This window comes from Lithobates pipiens, unplaced genomic scaffold (genome assembly GCF_037356315.1).
Source record: "Lithobates pipiens isolate NorthernLeopardFrog02 unplaced genomic scaffold, aLitPip1_a1.2 Scaffold_3, whole genome shotgun sequence".
Lineage (NCBI taxonomy): Eukaryota > Metazoa > Chordata > Amphibia > Anura > Ranidae > Lithobates > Lithobates pipiens.
The window spans coordinates 209,757,654-209,773,924 of NW_027507790.1; the positions used below are offsets into that span (position 1 = coordinate 209,757,654).

General features: G+C 41.7%; 1 protein-coding gene across 1 annotated transcript in view; it reads right to left on the reverse strand.

Moving 5' to 3' along the window:
• ITGA2 (integrin subunit alpha 2) overlaps positions 1-16,271 on the reverse strand; it is a 222,311-nt gene that overhangs the window by 21,772 nt on the left and 184,268 nt on the right. Inside the window, exons 24-26 of the mRNA XM_077462759.1 lie at positions 15,420-15,522; positions 11,765-11,875; positions 4,920-5,024 (exon numbers count right to left, since the gene is read on the reverse strand). Of these exons, the coding sequence (XP_077318885.1) occupies positions 4,920-5,024; positions 11,765-11,875; positions 15,420-15,522 (319 nt within the window). The remainder of the gene's footprint in view (positions 1-4,919; positions 5,025-11,764; positions 11,876-15,419; positions 15,523-16,271) is intronic.

A 16,271-nucleotide genomic window follows, 5' to 3' on the forward strand; every position in this document is an offset into this window, starting at 1 on the left:
ACCAAATTTGGTTGAAATAATGTCGAATGCTGTTGAAATAATTTCGAATGCGGTTGAAATAATTTCGAATCATGTCGAATTCATTCGAATTCATTCGTTATATTTCTTTCGTATTCGTTGTAATTTGTTATTTTTTTATTCGGACATTCGGATGCAAAATTCGGCCGAATTTCGATTCGTTACGAAACGAATTGCACAAGCCTAAAACCATGTAGTTCAAGGGCCTACCTGATTGCATGTAAATTGAAACTCCTAAGGTTTGACCTCATATCATATGGTTTTGGTAAATCTGAAGGAAAAAAATCAGCAGAAAATCTGATAGTGTGTATGGGGCTTTATACTAACCATCACTCCCATCTCACTTACACCTTTTCCATGCTCAGCCATGGCATCGTTATTCTGTCAGAGTGCTACTCCAAAAATACCCAGAGCTTCCAGGTATGGGCTAGCATGTGACCTTCTCCCAGGATGCACATCTCGCGGCCCAGTGGCTAATTATCATTCCCAAACACTGTCATCTGACGATGCCATCAACCCTGTGTAATCTCTGATACAATCCAACAAGGAGCTTGCACAAGCGCTGACACATAGAGGAAGAGAACAGCCAGGGGAGCACAGGGAAGGTGACTGAGTATAAGTTATGCTTCGTACACATGACTGGACTTTCTGACAACAAAACCATGGAATTTTGTTCGAAGGGTGTTGGCTCAATCTTGTCTTGCATACACACAGTCACACAAATGTTGGCCAAAAATTACGAAGGTAGTGACGTACTAGATGTACTACGGGGTTTTTCAGCTCTTTAGCGCCACCCTTTGGGTTCCTTCTGCTAATTTCGTGTTAGTAGAAGTTTGGTGAGTGTTGATTCGCACTTTTCATTTTGCGTTTTTCATTTAGCGATTTTCCGTTTGTTTCTGAATGGCCGTTCCTCAACCAAACATTGCGTAATCGGAGGAGATAATGTGTTATTTATTATTGGCCTTTTTGCTTTGACATTTTTTTGGTTGAATAATGATTTGATTTGGTATATTTTCTATATTTTTGGATGCATAGAATGCACTTTTTGGTTAAGTTCTATTGGCAGGTAGCATGTCTAATTCTATTTGTTTTCTTTTTTTAATGCACAATAAAAAAAATTGTGGAGAATAATACTTGGCTATGTGTTTTACTTCAAATGACAGTTTGGGAGTAGGCAGTTACATTTGAAAAAATACAATGTAAAATTAACAAGGGACACCAACATAGTTGTATCTTTGATCTTAAAAACTACGGGATAATGGTGTTGTGGTAACTTTCCCAAATAAAAAATAAAAAAACATAATAATATTATTCTTGTTATCAGTAGAAAAAAAAATCCTTAGAAAATTTATTTGCAATAACTCCATCAGCATAGTTGCCAACGGTCCCGAATTTCCCAGGATTAGGACATTTGTCCCGAATTAATTTTGTCCCGGGAAATGTCCCGGGAAATTCGGTTTGTCCCGGGAAATTCAAATTTCCCGTTTTTCGTCAACAGCTGCTAGAGGTCCGGCGGCCGGCGGAGACAATGCCGCATTTTATCCTTTTCCTATGCCACACCTATAACCGCATGCCCCACCCCCTAATTATAACACAACGCCACACACAACATACTGCCAAAAAAGTGTCCCGAAAATTTTCTTTACAATGTTGGCAACTATGCATCAGTATCACCAGCAAACCAGCTTCATTATTATCCCATTAACCACTTGACCACTGGGCACTTAAACACCCTTAATAACCAGACCAATTTTCAGCTTTTGGTGCTCTCACATTTTGAATGACAATTACTCAGTCATGCAACACTGGACCTATATGAAATTTTTGTCCTTTTTTTCAAACAAATAGAGCTTTCTTTTGGTGGTATTTAATCACCTCTCAGTTTTTTATTTTTTGTGCTATAAAAGAAAAAAGACCGAAAATTCTGCGAAAAAATGAATTTTTCTTCGTTTCTGTTATAAAATTTAGCAGATTAGTAATTTTTTCTTCATAAATTTTGGCCAAAATTTATACTACTACATATCTTTGGTAAAAATAAGTACAAATTGGTGGATATTATTTGGTCTTTGTGAAAGTTATAGAGTCCACAAGCTATGGTGCCAATATCTGAAAATTGATCACACCTGAAGGACTGACGGCCTATTTCAATTCTTGAGACCCTAACATGCCAGAAATGTACAAATACCCCCCAAATGACCCCTTTTTGGAAAGAAGACATTCCAATGTATTTAGTAAGAGGCATGATGAGTTTTTTGAAGTTGTCATTTTTTCCCACAATTCTTTGCAAAATCAAGATTTTTTTTCCTTTTTTTTTTCCCACAAAATTGTCATATTATCAGGTTATTTCTCACACACAGCATATGCATACCACAAATTACACCCCAAAACACATTCTGCTATTACTCCCGAGTACGGCGATACCACATGTGTGAGACTTTTACACAGCGTGGCCACATACAGAGGCCCAACATGCAGAGAGCGCCATCAGGCGTTCTGGAGCACCCAGGACAATTCTGACATTTCTCTCCTACATGTAAAAATCATCATTTATTTGCTAGAAAATTACAGAGAACCCCAAAACATTATATATTTTTTTTTAGCAAAGACCCTGGAGAATACAATGGTGGTCGTTGCAAATTTTTATCTCACACGGTATTTGCGTAGCAATTTTTCGAATGCGTTTTTTTGGGGGAAAAAACAGTTTTGTGCTTAAAAAAAACAAAAAAAAAACAGTAAAGTTAGCCCAATTTTTGCATAAAGTGAAAGATGAAGTTATGCTGAGTAAATAGATATTGAACATGTCACTCTTCAAAATTGCACATGCCCGTGGAATGGCGCCAAATGTCGCTACTTAAAAAATCCCCATAGGCGACGCTTTAATTTTTTTTTACTGGTTACATGTTTTGAGTTGCAGAGGAGGTCTAGGGCTAGAATTATTGCTCTCGCTCTAACGTTCACGGCGATACCTCACATGTGTGGTTTGAACACCATTTTCATATGTGGGCGGGGCTTACGTATGCGTTCGCTTCTGCATGCGAGCACATGGGGACAGGGGCGCTTTAATTTTTATTTTATTTTTTATTGTTCATTTTACTTTATTTATTTTAGTTTGACATTTTTTTCCCCCAAAAAATTGTTTTGATCACTTTTATTCCTATTACAAGGAATGTAAACATCCCTTGTAATAGGAATATGGGGTGACAGGTCCTCTTTACAGTGAAATCTGGGGGTCAATATGACCCCACATCTCACCTCTAGGCTGGGAAGCCTGAAATAAAAAAAATAAAAAAAAAGATTCTGGCTTTGATCGTACTGGCGAGTTGGTAGAAGCACCGGAGGGCGGTGAGGGGTGGGGGGGGGGGGGGCGCCTATGGCTGGGTATTGCAGGGTATCACTGAGTATGGCTGGGTATCTCCGAGTATGGCTGGGTATGGCAATTTATGTCAGGGTATTGCAGGGGTATTGGGGGGTATTGCAGAGTATTGGGGGTATTGCAGAGTATTGGGGGGTACTGCAGAGTAATGGCGGGTACTGCAGAGTATTGGGGGGTACTGCAGAGTAATGAGGGGTACTGCAGAGTATTGGGGGGTACTGCAGAGTAATGGCGGGTACTGCAGAGTATTGGGGGTACTGCAGAGTAATGGGGGGTACTGCAGAGTAATGGCAGGGTACTGCAGAGTAATGCAGGGTACTGCAGAGTATTGGGGGTACTGCAGAGTAATGGCAGGGTACTGCAGAGTATTGGGGGGTACTGCAGAGTACTGGGGGGTACTGCAGAGTAATGGCGGGGTACTGCAGAGTAATGGCGGGTACTGCAGAGTATTGGGGGGTACTGCAGAGTATTGGGGGGTACTGCAGAGTATTGGGGGGTACTGCAGAGTAATGGCAGGGTACTGCAGAGTAATGGGGGGTACTGCAGAGTAAGGGCAGGGCACTGCAGAGTATTGCAGGGTATTGCAGAGTATTGGCAGGGAATTGAGGGGTTAAATTCGGTGAGCAGCGATGTGGGCACTGCAGATGCAGCCCACATCGCTGCTGACACCGATCTCTTTCCCCTCCGCTGTACCGATCGGTACAGAGAGGGGGAGGGAGGAACCGGCGTTGTTTGTTTACAAGTGATCACTTTGTCATTTGATGGAGCGATCACGTGGTAAACGGCCGTGACGAGCGGCCGTTTACCGTGATCCGTGATGCGCTGGGTCCACTGGACCCGGTGGTCACGGATGATCTTGTGTGCGCGCCCCAGGGGGCGCGCGAGAGCAGAATTCTGGGAGGCCGTTAATTAACGACCTCTCAGAGTTAAACAACCGCCCTGAAGCCGTTAATCGGCAATGGGCGGTTGTTAAGTGGTTAAAGAAGAAGAGAATTGTGCGCTGCATTTTGGGATTTCATAATCTGCCGTGTCGCAAATATGAATTCTCCATTACAAATGCTAGTTTACAAGACTGACCGCTTCTGTTTCCGAGCATGCGTATGTGTACATTGGACTTTTGTCCGACGGACTTGTGTACACACGGTCGGAATATCCGACAACACACATTTGTTGGCGGAAAATTTGAGAACCTGCTAGCCAACATTTGTTGGCGGAAAGTTGGACAACAATTGTCCGATGCAGAGTACACACAGTCAACCTTTCCGCCAACAAGCTCACATTCAACAAGTCCGATCGTGTGTATGGGGCTTAAGTCGGAGAGTGGGCTAGTAAGAATTACTCTCATAACTTTCAAATTCAACACTCAACCTCTCCCAAGAATATAGGCAGCATATATGGTAATATTTCACACAATATATTATCATCAATTTCCATTTTTTATAACTTTTGGTAATGTTAATTATATATAATCAATAAAATGAGTAAACCTGGCTCAAATTTGTATTAGAGAAAAAAAAAAACAACTTACTAATTCTCGGACATGCCTAAGGTTCTCCTCAGTGAATGAAGCTGTATTTTCTTTTTTTCCTATATGAAGAGGATTAACGTTGGCATTGCAAGTGATTCCATTAACCTAAAACAGAAGTTGAAAAAAAGAATGGAGTTTATAGGCTCATAATTGACCTCTCCAGCAACAGCAGGTCAAAGTCTGACAGTAAATTCATTGTTTGCTGAAGAGGCTCTAAGCAGCGCAGAGAACCAGAGGCCAAGCCGGCTGGCATTTTGTTCCATACAATTAGGCTGATACTGTTCCCTCAAAATATTTGCTACTGCAGATGTCTTTTACAGCACAGTGCAACAACAAGGTCCGTCCAACATATTTCTAAAAGCAGATCATTGGAAAGTAATATTTCAGTGGTGCGTTTTGATTTTTACAACTCAAAAGGTTAATGATTCTGCCAGTCCCAATCCTCGGTTTGCCTTTTCTTTTTACAATGCTGAAGAGCTCTTGAGCACTGTGCTAAGATCAAGCTGCAACGTGTAACATTTGTTGCTAGAAAAGTAAAATTCACGTCCAGAACTTACAAACAAATCTTGCTTTAATAGCTCAAAAGTGGAAAAGGACCCTCATTACCACCTGTTAAGGGTGAGCTGCCAACCATCTTGAACTTTTACTACTGAAAGTCCTTTCTAAAAGCAGGTATCTGCTAATGACATTAGCCAGAACCCTCCTCCCCCTTCTTTATTTCCAGGGTCCTATTTAAACATTATGCTGCCCTAGACAGATCTGAATGAAGACCCTGTTTTGCACAAGCCCTGGCCCCTTGTGCCATGTGATTACACTATATTTATCAAAAGTATTGGGATGCCTGCATTTACACGCACATAAACTTTAATGGCATCCCAGTCCGTAGAGTTCAATATTGCGTTAGCCCACCCTTTGCAGCTATAACAGCTTCAACTCTTCTGGGAAGACTGTCCACAATGTTTAGGACTGTGTCTATGGGAATGTTTGACCATTTGTGAGGTCAGGCACTGATGTGGGTGAGAAGGCCTGGCTTGCAGTCTCCGCTCGAATTCATCCCAAAGGTGTTCTATCAGGTTGAAGTTAGGACTCTGTGCAGGCCAGTCAAGTTCCTCCACCCCAAACTCACTCATTCATTCCCATAGACACACTCCTAAACCTTGTGGACAGCCTTCCCAGAAGAGTTGAAGCTGTTATAGCTGCAAAGGGTTGGCCAACTCAATATTGAATCCTACGGACTAAGACTGGGATGCCTTGAAAATTCATGTGTGTGTAAAGGCAGGCGTTCCAATACTTTTGGTAATATAGTATATGTTAGTTAAAACTACTTCTAGAGTGTACAGTCAGAGGCACATGGATCTTGGGTTCATCCTTCATATTTCCTGGGCTATGAAGAGCCTTCTGTTTCCTCTCCTCAACCCCTGCATCCGCTTTACTTGACAGCTTGGTCAAATTAAGCAAGAGAACTGTAGATGGAATAGAGGAGGGTAAAGCTTGCCATTGCTCCCACTAACCCTGCTACTTTAGGGCCCATTAGTGTGTTAAAGGCAGCCCTGTCTGCTCCCACATGATGTTGTTTCAGAGGATTTACTATCCCTGACTTTGGGACTAATCTTTGGCCGTTTGCCATGCTCTGGTGACGAAGGGGCCAATAGCTTAATGGGCGGGTAAATGAGAAGGTTGGGGTGCCTTAGCTCCAAATTTAGGGACCCTAAGAACTGCATTACAAAGTGAAATCCAGTTTCAGAGGGATGGGCAGAAGAGTGTTTTCTGACTAAAAAAGGAAATAGTGGGCACCTTGTAAGACCCGCTTTTACACAACTTCTAAAATAATAGAATGGGTGATAAGTTCACTTGAAGTAAAAAGCGGGCAAGCCTAGGAGAGGATATACTACCTGAGCTGTTTTATATGGGCCCAGGATTACAAGAAAGGCCCATAGGTAAGTTGCATGGCTATTTTCTCAGGTTGAATGTGGGCCCTCATTTCTAACTAAGCACCCCTATGAAGAAACTAGACCCCCACAAGGAGACAGCAAACAGTGTTCTAGCTTCAGTCTGAATCATAGATGATATTGGGGCTCATGCTAGGGTATCTGTTAACCACTTCATGGTAAGTCCTCCAAAGCAAATGAGATGGCAACACAGTGAAGTCTTCGATATACAAAAAACTTTATTGGCTCACAATATAAAATCCAGTATTGGATGGCTTATATGTTTCAGCAACTTAACGCATGAAATGCGTAAGCCCTCTAATACTGGATTTTATAATGTAAGCCAATAAAGTTTTTGTATATGGAAGACTTCGCCATGTTGCTGGCTCATTTACTTTGGAGGTGATGCTGAACTGCCTTAGAGATGTGATTTTTTTCATAATGCAGGTAGCATGTGAAGTAGTGAAATCACTGATGCTGGTTATGCTAACTAATGCAGAACAGGAGTAAATGAGGTAGTTATTGGTGAGGTTTGTCAGGGAACAGAAGTAAAATGAACCTCTGGTCACACTATAGACCCTCTATGAGTTTATGATGGATGTTGATTTAACCAGGTGGAAAGAATGTACGGCTGGTAAAAACATGGGTCTCAAATGAGTACCAAAACTATTTCAAAGGGTCTCTAATGCCGCGTACACACGAGCGGATTGTATGGCGTACTTAGTCCGTCATACAATCCGACGGACAGTCCGTCGTACTTTCCACTGAACGGACTTGACCACACACGGATACACAAACAGTCCGTCGAAAGCTTGCGCGATGACGTGTACAGCACGTACGACGGGACTAGAAATAGGAAGTCCAAGACACAGCAAAGCCCCCTTCCGCCGTGTAAATCCTTTCTGGGCATGCGCCATTCTTAGTCCGTCGAACTAGCATACTGACGACCGTATTGTCAGCTGAAACCAAAGTACGACGGACAGAATTTCGAAAAAACCGAAATACTTAGTACTCCGGACTGCGCGCTGAAAAAGTCAGCTGAAGCCCACACACGAGCGGATTGTCCGCTGAAATGTGTTTCGACGGACTAAGTACGCCATACAATCCGCTCGTGTGTACGCGGCATTAGAGGTCTCTTCATGCCATGCCATCTGCCAGCTAAAGATACAGGCTGAGACTGGTAGTTCCTCAATATCTGAAAAGAAGCAGAAGCAGGTTGCTCAGCTCTGGCATAGATCAATTATTTTCTTTTGCTTGGCTCTAGTTATAATGACTTTCTGGAACTTAGAATCTCTTAATACGTGGCAGGCCAGAAAATGTCTAAGTTTGCTTAGAGCATGTCCTGAATGCAAGATGTATGAGCATGAGGAAATTCAGAAAGGCATTCTGCTGTGAAAAAATAAACCAAGAAACGTAATATAAATGCTTGAAAATCAGACAATATACTGAGCCTGAGCATACTAGAGAAAGTTTAGTTGGTTGGCATTTGCAAATGGTCCAAAGGCATTAGTGAAAGTAAAGGGAAATCCTGTGTAATACTGGCTGAGTACCTGCAATATTTTTGTGACTTTCTACTAAACCCAGAAATGGTAATATAAATAAAAGGATTAATTTTCACCTTCATTTGTATCCAATATTTGAATAGATTTATGTGAAATAGCTTTTACAAGAATTAGAAATGCATATGGAAATGTTTTATTATTATTAACAATAATTGAAAACTATTCTAATCCTAATAGCATATAATTTCCAGCACTGTCCCCAGGGTAGTCTGCATACCACCACCATAGCTGCCAACTATCCCTCTATTCCAGGTCTTGGAAAGTTTAGCCCTTGAAATTTTTCCTGTTTTTCCTATTATAAAAGGATTCATAAAATCTCTCTTCAGTTACTGTCATCTTTAATGTGAAACTATAATAGACTCATCTTGAGTTTTTATAGTAACCTTTGCCTGAAAGTAATTTCCAATCATGTTTGTTGATTGACATTTTTATGGTGGGTCCCCAGAAACCAGTAACTTTATTCATAATGTTATTGATTTATTTAATCAATGAATATGTTTAACTGCTAATTAGGGATAAGCCTGAACACCCCCCTCCCCCGGTCGGTTCGCACCAGAACATGTGAACAGGCAAAAAATTTGTTCGAATACGGGAACACGGTTAAAGTCTATGGAACACGAACATGAATAATCAAAAGTGATAATTTTAAAGGCTTCTATGCATGGTATTCTCATAAAAAGTGTTTGGGGACCCGGGGGTCCCCTTGTTAAAGGGGGCTTCCAGATTGCGATAAGCCCCCCACCCACATACCCCCACAACCACCGGGCAAGGGTTGTGGGGATGAGGCCCTTCTCCCCATCAACATGGGGACAAGGTGCTTTGAGGGGCTACCTCAAAGTACCCTCCCAATGTTGAGGGCATGTGGTCTGGTATGGTTCAGGAGGGGGGGGGGCGTTCTCTCATCCCCCCTCTTTTCCTGCGGCCTGCCAGGTTGCGTGCTCGGATAAGGGTCTAGTATGGATTTTTGGGGTGACCCCACGCCATTTTTTTTTAATTTTGGTGCGGGGTGCCCCTTAAAATCCATACCAGACCCTTCTGGTCTGAATTTAGAGGGGGACCCCCACGCCATTTTTTTACATTTTGGCTCGGGGTTCCCCTTAATATCCATACCAGACCTGAAGGGCCTTTTTTTTTTTTCCTTTAGAAATGTAATTTTGCTGTCAGACTGTTCTAAACACGGGAAACATGCGCCCCTTTACAGGCATACTGTAGAGGCCCCCTCAGATACGAAATTTATAGGAATATTACACATTTATTGTTTCACTTTAAGCATTATTAAAATCCCTGCTCCTCAAAAAAAACGGCAGTTTTTAAAACTTTTTTTTTGCATTGATACATGTCCTCTGGGGCAGGACCCAGGTCCCCAAACACTTTTTATGACAATACCTTGCATATAAGCCTTTAAAATTAGCACTTTTGATTTCTCCCATAGACTTTTAAAGGGTGTTCTGCATCTTTCGAATTTGATGCGTACACCCAAAATTGTTCGCTGTTCAGTGAACTGGCGAACAGCCAATGTTCGAGTCGAACATAAAGCTCATCCCTGCTACTAATAATGAATTAATTAATGTACCAATCAGAGCGTAGAAACTGGACTTTTTGTATAATTACATACTCAGAGAGGATAACTCTATGGCAGCTAAGCAACATAGTTGGGTAATGATGCTGGTCCAAAGTTTTTGTTTTTTTTTCCCCAGAGAACCAGGACCCAGCATGGAAGAGTGAAGCAAAAGGACCTTTGTAAATTTTTTTATTTAGTTACTGATCAAGAAATTATTATTTTTTTGAATGACAATGAAGTTTATTAAAATGTGGGAACACCTTTGGGGTACAGAATATCTGATCTTATTTAACCATACAGCCCTATTGTGGGGTCACCAGTACGGTATTTGTATATTGAAATCATATCCCCTCTCAAGTGTCTCTTCTCCAGAGTGAATAAGTTCAGTGCTGGCAACCTTTCCTCATAGCTAATATCCTCCAGACCCTTTATTAGCTTTGTTGCCCTTCTTTGTACTCCATTTCCAGTACATCCTTCCTGAAGACTGGTGCCCAGAACTGGAATGAATCCCCTTTTTAATGCATGCCAATATTCTGTTTGCTTTGTTAGCAGCAGCTTGGCATTGCATGCCATTGCTGAGCCAATCATCTACTAGGACCCCCAAGTCCAATTCCATCCTAGATTCCCCCAGAGGTTCTCCCCCCAGTGTATAGATTGCATACATATTTTTGCCACCCAAATGCATTATTTTAAATTTTTCTACATTGGACCTAGTTTGCCATGCTTTATTCGGTCCCCGATAGCTTAGAGCAATATCTAGCACTTCTGGCTATTGGGATCATGTGACTAACTCCCCTTCGTCGCACGTGACAGGGGAAGTCCTGTTGAAGCTAAAAGTCACAACTAAGTACACATGGCCGGACATTCCGACCACAAAATCCGTTGGATTTTTTCAGATGGATTTTGTCCTAAACTGGTGTTGCATACACACGGCCAGACAAAGTTGTCAGAAAATCCGATCATTGGGAATGTGATGATGTTTGTTTTTTACGACGGGACTACGTTCAGGCTAGTAGCCAATAGCTTTTGATCTGAGCATGCATGGCACTTTGTCCGATCGGAATTCCCTACAAAGTCCGATCAGATCATGTTGTCGGAAAATTTTATATCCAGCTCTCAAACTTTGTTGGTTGGACATTCCACACGGTCGGATTATCTGACAACACCGTCCGATTGGACATTTTCCGTCGGAATGTCCGACCGTGTCTACAAGGGCTAAGTCCCGTCCTCATGTGACAGCAACAATGTCAGAAAAAGGCTTAGGCATGAAAGGGTTAATATAATAATTAGAGGATTCACAACATATAGTCTTTCCTGTCCACTTCCTGCTACAACGCGTTTCACTGCAACAAAGGGCTTAATCATGGAGACTGTTTTTACCTCAATGACAAGATCAGTGTGTGGTCTATTCATTTTTCTACTTGACAGACGGAACAGCTGAGCAGGCATGTGCTCCTGGGCATGCACCTGATGGAAGCTGGAGGTACAGGGAAAGAGGCAAGTTTGAAGCGGCATAGCAACTATTGATATCATCAATAGTTGTGTGCTATGCATTGATAGCGATACTCACTTACGGTAAGCACATCAGTTAGATGTTTTCATTAGGCTAACCCATAGGGGCAAGACCTGCACAGTGTTACTGTGATTTCTTATTGAAAAAGACCAAGTACATTGTATATACATTCATTAAGGCAGCACTAAGAGGTAACTTCTATAATGCAGCTGATATGAATTAACATCTCAGAATCTCAGAAATACCAGTGTGATGCCCATTATCTGTATGGTAGGTTTTACCTGATCTGTCTGCACCGAGGTGATGTACATCAGAGGGTTGTTACCTTTGCTGAACTCTGGGATATTAATGGTTAGGAATGCCGTTCTCACGGGCATGGTTCCAGTACTGACCTAAAAACAACAAAATGCAGAATATACTGATTAAGAAGAAAAAAAAACTGTCCATTAGGCTTACAAACCAGACAGGAATTTTTGGACAATCAGTGACAAATACAGAATAGTTAAGGTGGCATGATATTTTATAAACTTCTGAGCATCGGATAATTCTGTATGTTGCATTCTGCACTGCTAGCCTGATCATATATTGCTCCTATTGCAAAAGAAGATTAAATATTGATGGATGAACATGAATGGCTAGACCAGCCTTTTTCAACCAGGTTGCCTTTAGGTTTCTTCAGGGGTGACTTGCCAAATTGCCTAAAAATTGCCCAAAAATTGTATAAAAGACAGTGTGTGGATAAAGGCTGCTTTTTAGTTACACTAAGCCACGGGTTTTCATTGTGCACCATTACAACCAGTTAGCTACCGGCTTCCTGACGACCAATGGTATCATCAGCTGATAAGGAGGATGTCGATTGTCTGCAGAGCATCCATGTTTGACCCCCCTCTACACCTCTCCATCAGCATTGGGGTCACATTAGCTGACTGATGGAGAAGAGAAACATTGGAACACTAGTCAGTACCAGTGACACCTCTAACGTTGAGTGTCCTACTTGGAATTGTGGATGTTGCCGCATTATGTAAAACTTTTAGAATAATTTTTGCATTTTGGAATGGGGTGCCTCAAGATTGTCCATATTTTTTTAAAGGGTGCCTTGACTGAAAAAAGGTTGAGAAACACTGGGCTAGGCTGTGCCTATGAAGGGCTCCCAAATGTCTATATCTGGCCCAGCACAGCATGCGCTGTACTTCTGAATAGTGTCACCTGCTGCTTTGAGGTAAATATAAGAGAGTATAGCAAAAATAATTAAGGATGATGGGAGACAATCAGGCTTAAGGTGGTTGTAAAGGTTTTTTACCTTAATTCATTCTCTGCGTTAAGGTAAAATACTTTTCATGATCAGCTCCTCCCCAGCCCCACCTTATACTTACCTGAGCGCAATCTTGATCCAAAGCTGTGCTCGTGAGAGGCGCAGCTCCTCTCTCTTCTCACAGGACTCAGAGGCAGCAGTGAGAGCTATTGGCTTCTGCTGCTGTCAATCAAATCATGTGACCAGGGAGAAAGGGGTGGGGTCAAGCCATGCTGCATGTGTCAATAAACATGGGGGCACTCAGACGGGAGGAGGAACCAAGAGCATCGGCGGGGGGACCTCAGAAGAGGATCGGGGCAACTATGTGAAAATCCATTGACAGAACAGGTAAGTATAATATCTTTATTATTTAAAAAAAATTAACCCTTACAATCACTTTAAAACTGAAAGTAAAAAAATACAGATAAATAAAGAATTCAAATGCACATATGGGAGCTGCCTTTCCTGCCAAAGAATTGATATGTCTGTCCAGCCAATCCAGAGATTTACACAGCCCTACTGAACAGCACAGCCAGCCTAGTAATATGCCTTCCCTCTACTGCAAACAATATAACTTAAACCAGCCACACATGGATCACAATTTGATGGATTCAGCAGGGACCAGACTGATTGATGTATTGACAGGCTGGTTGTATACAAGCCAATCTATTGATCAACTCGTGTACAACCAGCCTGTTGGAAAATTTACTCTCGGTCAGCACCGCTGGCTATAGCTGGTGGTGCCGATCAGTGTAAAGTATTCTAACAGCGAGGAAGCCTCTCTATTGTCAGAATAACCACTTCAGTCCCGGAAGATTTTACCCCCTTCCTGACCAGAGAACTTTTTGCAATTCGGCACTGCGTTGTTTTAATTGACAATTGCGCGGTCGTGTGACGCTGTACCGAAACAAAATTGACCTTTTTTCCCCACAATTTGATCACCTCTGCGGTTTTTATTTTTTGCGCTATAAACAAAAAAAGAACGAAAATTTTGAAAAAAAAGCAATATATATAACAAATGTTTTCCTCAGTTTAGGCCGATAAGTATTCTTCTACATATTTTTGGTAAAAAAAATCGCAATAAGCGTATATATTGATTGGTTTGTGTAAAAGTTATAGCGTCTACAAAATAGGGGATAGTTTTATGGCATATTTATTATTAATTTTTTTATTAGTAATGGCGGCAATCTGCGATTTTTTCATCATGACTGTGACGATATGGCGGTCACATCGGACACTTTTGACACTATTTTGGGACCATTGCCATTTATACAGCGAATAGTGCTATAAAAATGCACTGATTACTGTGTAAATGACACTGGAAGGGAAGGGGTCAAACACTAGGGGGTGATCAAGGAGTTAAGTGTGTCCTAAGGAGTGATTCTAACTGTGGGGGGGTAGGCTACCTAGGACATGACAGCGATCACTGCTCCCAATGACAGGGAGCAGTAGACACAAGGCAGAATGGGAAAATGTTTACATAGGTATCTCCCCGTTCTACCTCTCAACACCGTAATCGTGGGCTGCCGGCAAACACTGAGTTCCTGGGAACCGCGGGCATGCGACTGAAAGGCGGCAAATTTAAAGGGACATACCTGTACGCCCATTTGCCTGCCTGTGCCATTCTGCTGTCGTATATGTGTGTGCGGCGGTTGGCAAGTAGTTAAAATATCTCAGTGGGAGGATTCCCTCATCCACATAGAGTGTGTGGATGGAGGAATCGGGTAAAAAAAATATTTGTTCAACCCACTGATTGAATAAAACAAAAACAAAAAAAGATGAATGTATGTCCAGCCTTAGTCATCTCCCAGCCACCAACCTGTGACTAGATAGTGGAGGGGCAGCAGCAAACAGATAAGTCATCACTCTGTTCTCTCCTTCTGTCAGCATATTTCTTGTTAGTCCCTTGTGAAAGCAGCATATCATGACTGGTTTTAAACAAGCTAAGTTCCTATTTAAACTGATGCATTTAAATACACATTCATATTTCATGCATTTCAAGAATTTTAGGAATGTTTTTGCATTTACTAAGGCTCATGTTGAAAAGATATCTAGATGAGGGAAGTCTCTGGTTGACCTAACCATTCCTCCAGTTTCTTATTGAGGCAGTAAAGGTACTGAGCGAGCACTACTTTTGTCTGTTAGGCATCTTAGACACATGGAGCTTTTTAGCTAGCTTGGCTACAAAGTCTTTGTGTACAAGCTTTCCTTGGTTAATAGGGCAACACAGGGGTGGACTGACAACTCATGGGGCCCCCGGGCAAAAGGAGATTATGGGGCCCCCAGGCAATCCGAGATTATGGGGCCACACAGTATACACACACACACACAGTATACAATCACACAGTATACACATACATGTACACACAGTATACACAGACATGTTTCTATTGGCTGAGAAGGTACCGGAGAGGTAAGGCAGCTATAATCTTGGGATTTTTAGACCAAAGGTATGTCGGTAAGGGACATTTCAGAGACAGATGTAAAAAAAACACAGATTTTTACATACTGTCCCTAGTTTAACTGAGGCTGGCAACCCTAATGGGGCCCCCTAGTGGCTCGGGGGCCCTCGGGCAGTGCCCGAGTGGCCCAATGGTCAGTCCGCCCCTGGGGACATGATAGTATGCAGTCCACGCTGTACTTACTTTTATTGTGAAGTTATACTCAGGGCCAATTTCATCAAAATTGTTTATCCGTGAGGGTACACTGGCTCCAGAGAAGACCTCATAGAAGTTAATGTTGGTGGATCTATAAGCAGAAGAGTGAACCTTTATATACAGTAATCTCATAGTCATAGTAAAGTTGGGAAATTTCAACTGAGAAAAGTGTCCTCATTAAAAGATTCCCATTCACCTTTTGTTCTGGTGAAAACTATACATTTGTTATCATGTTCTGTTCCTATGCTGATGGTCACCAGACAGCAATAAAAATCCAACAGAGATTCCAACCCTAACCCACCCAAAAAACAAGGTTTAGCTTTTGAAATACAGTACCTTGAAAAAGTATTAATACCCCATGAAATTTTCCACATTTTGTCCTATTACAAAACCGTAAATGTATTTTAATGGGATTTTATGTGATAGACCAACACAACGTGGCACATAATTGTGAAGTGGAAGGAAAATGATTTTCAAAATGTTTTAAATATCTAAAAAAGAGTGTGTCGTGCATTTGTATTCAGCCCTCTTTACTCTGATACCCCTAAAATCTAGTGGAATAAATTGCCTTCAGAATTTACCTCATTAGTAATTAGAGTCCACCTGTGTGTAATTTAATCTTAGTATAAAATACAGCTGCTCTGTGAAGCCCTCAGAGGTTTTGTTAGAGAACCTTAGTGAACAAACAGTATCATGAAGGCCAAGGAACACATCAGACAGGTCAGGGATAAAGTTGTGGAGAATTTTAAAGCAGGGGTAGGTAATAAAAAAATATTCCAAGCTTTGAAAATGTCATGGAGGACTGTTCAATCCATCATTTGGAAATGTAAAGACTATGAC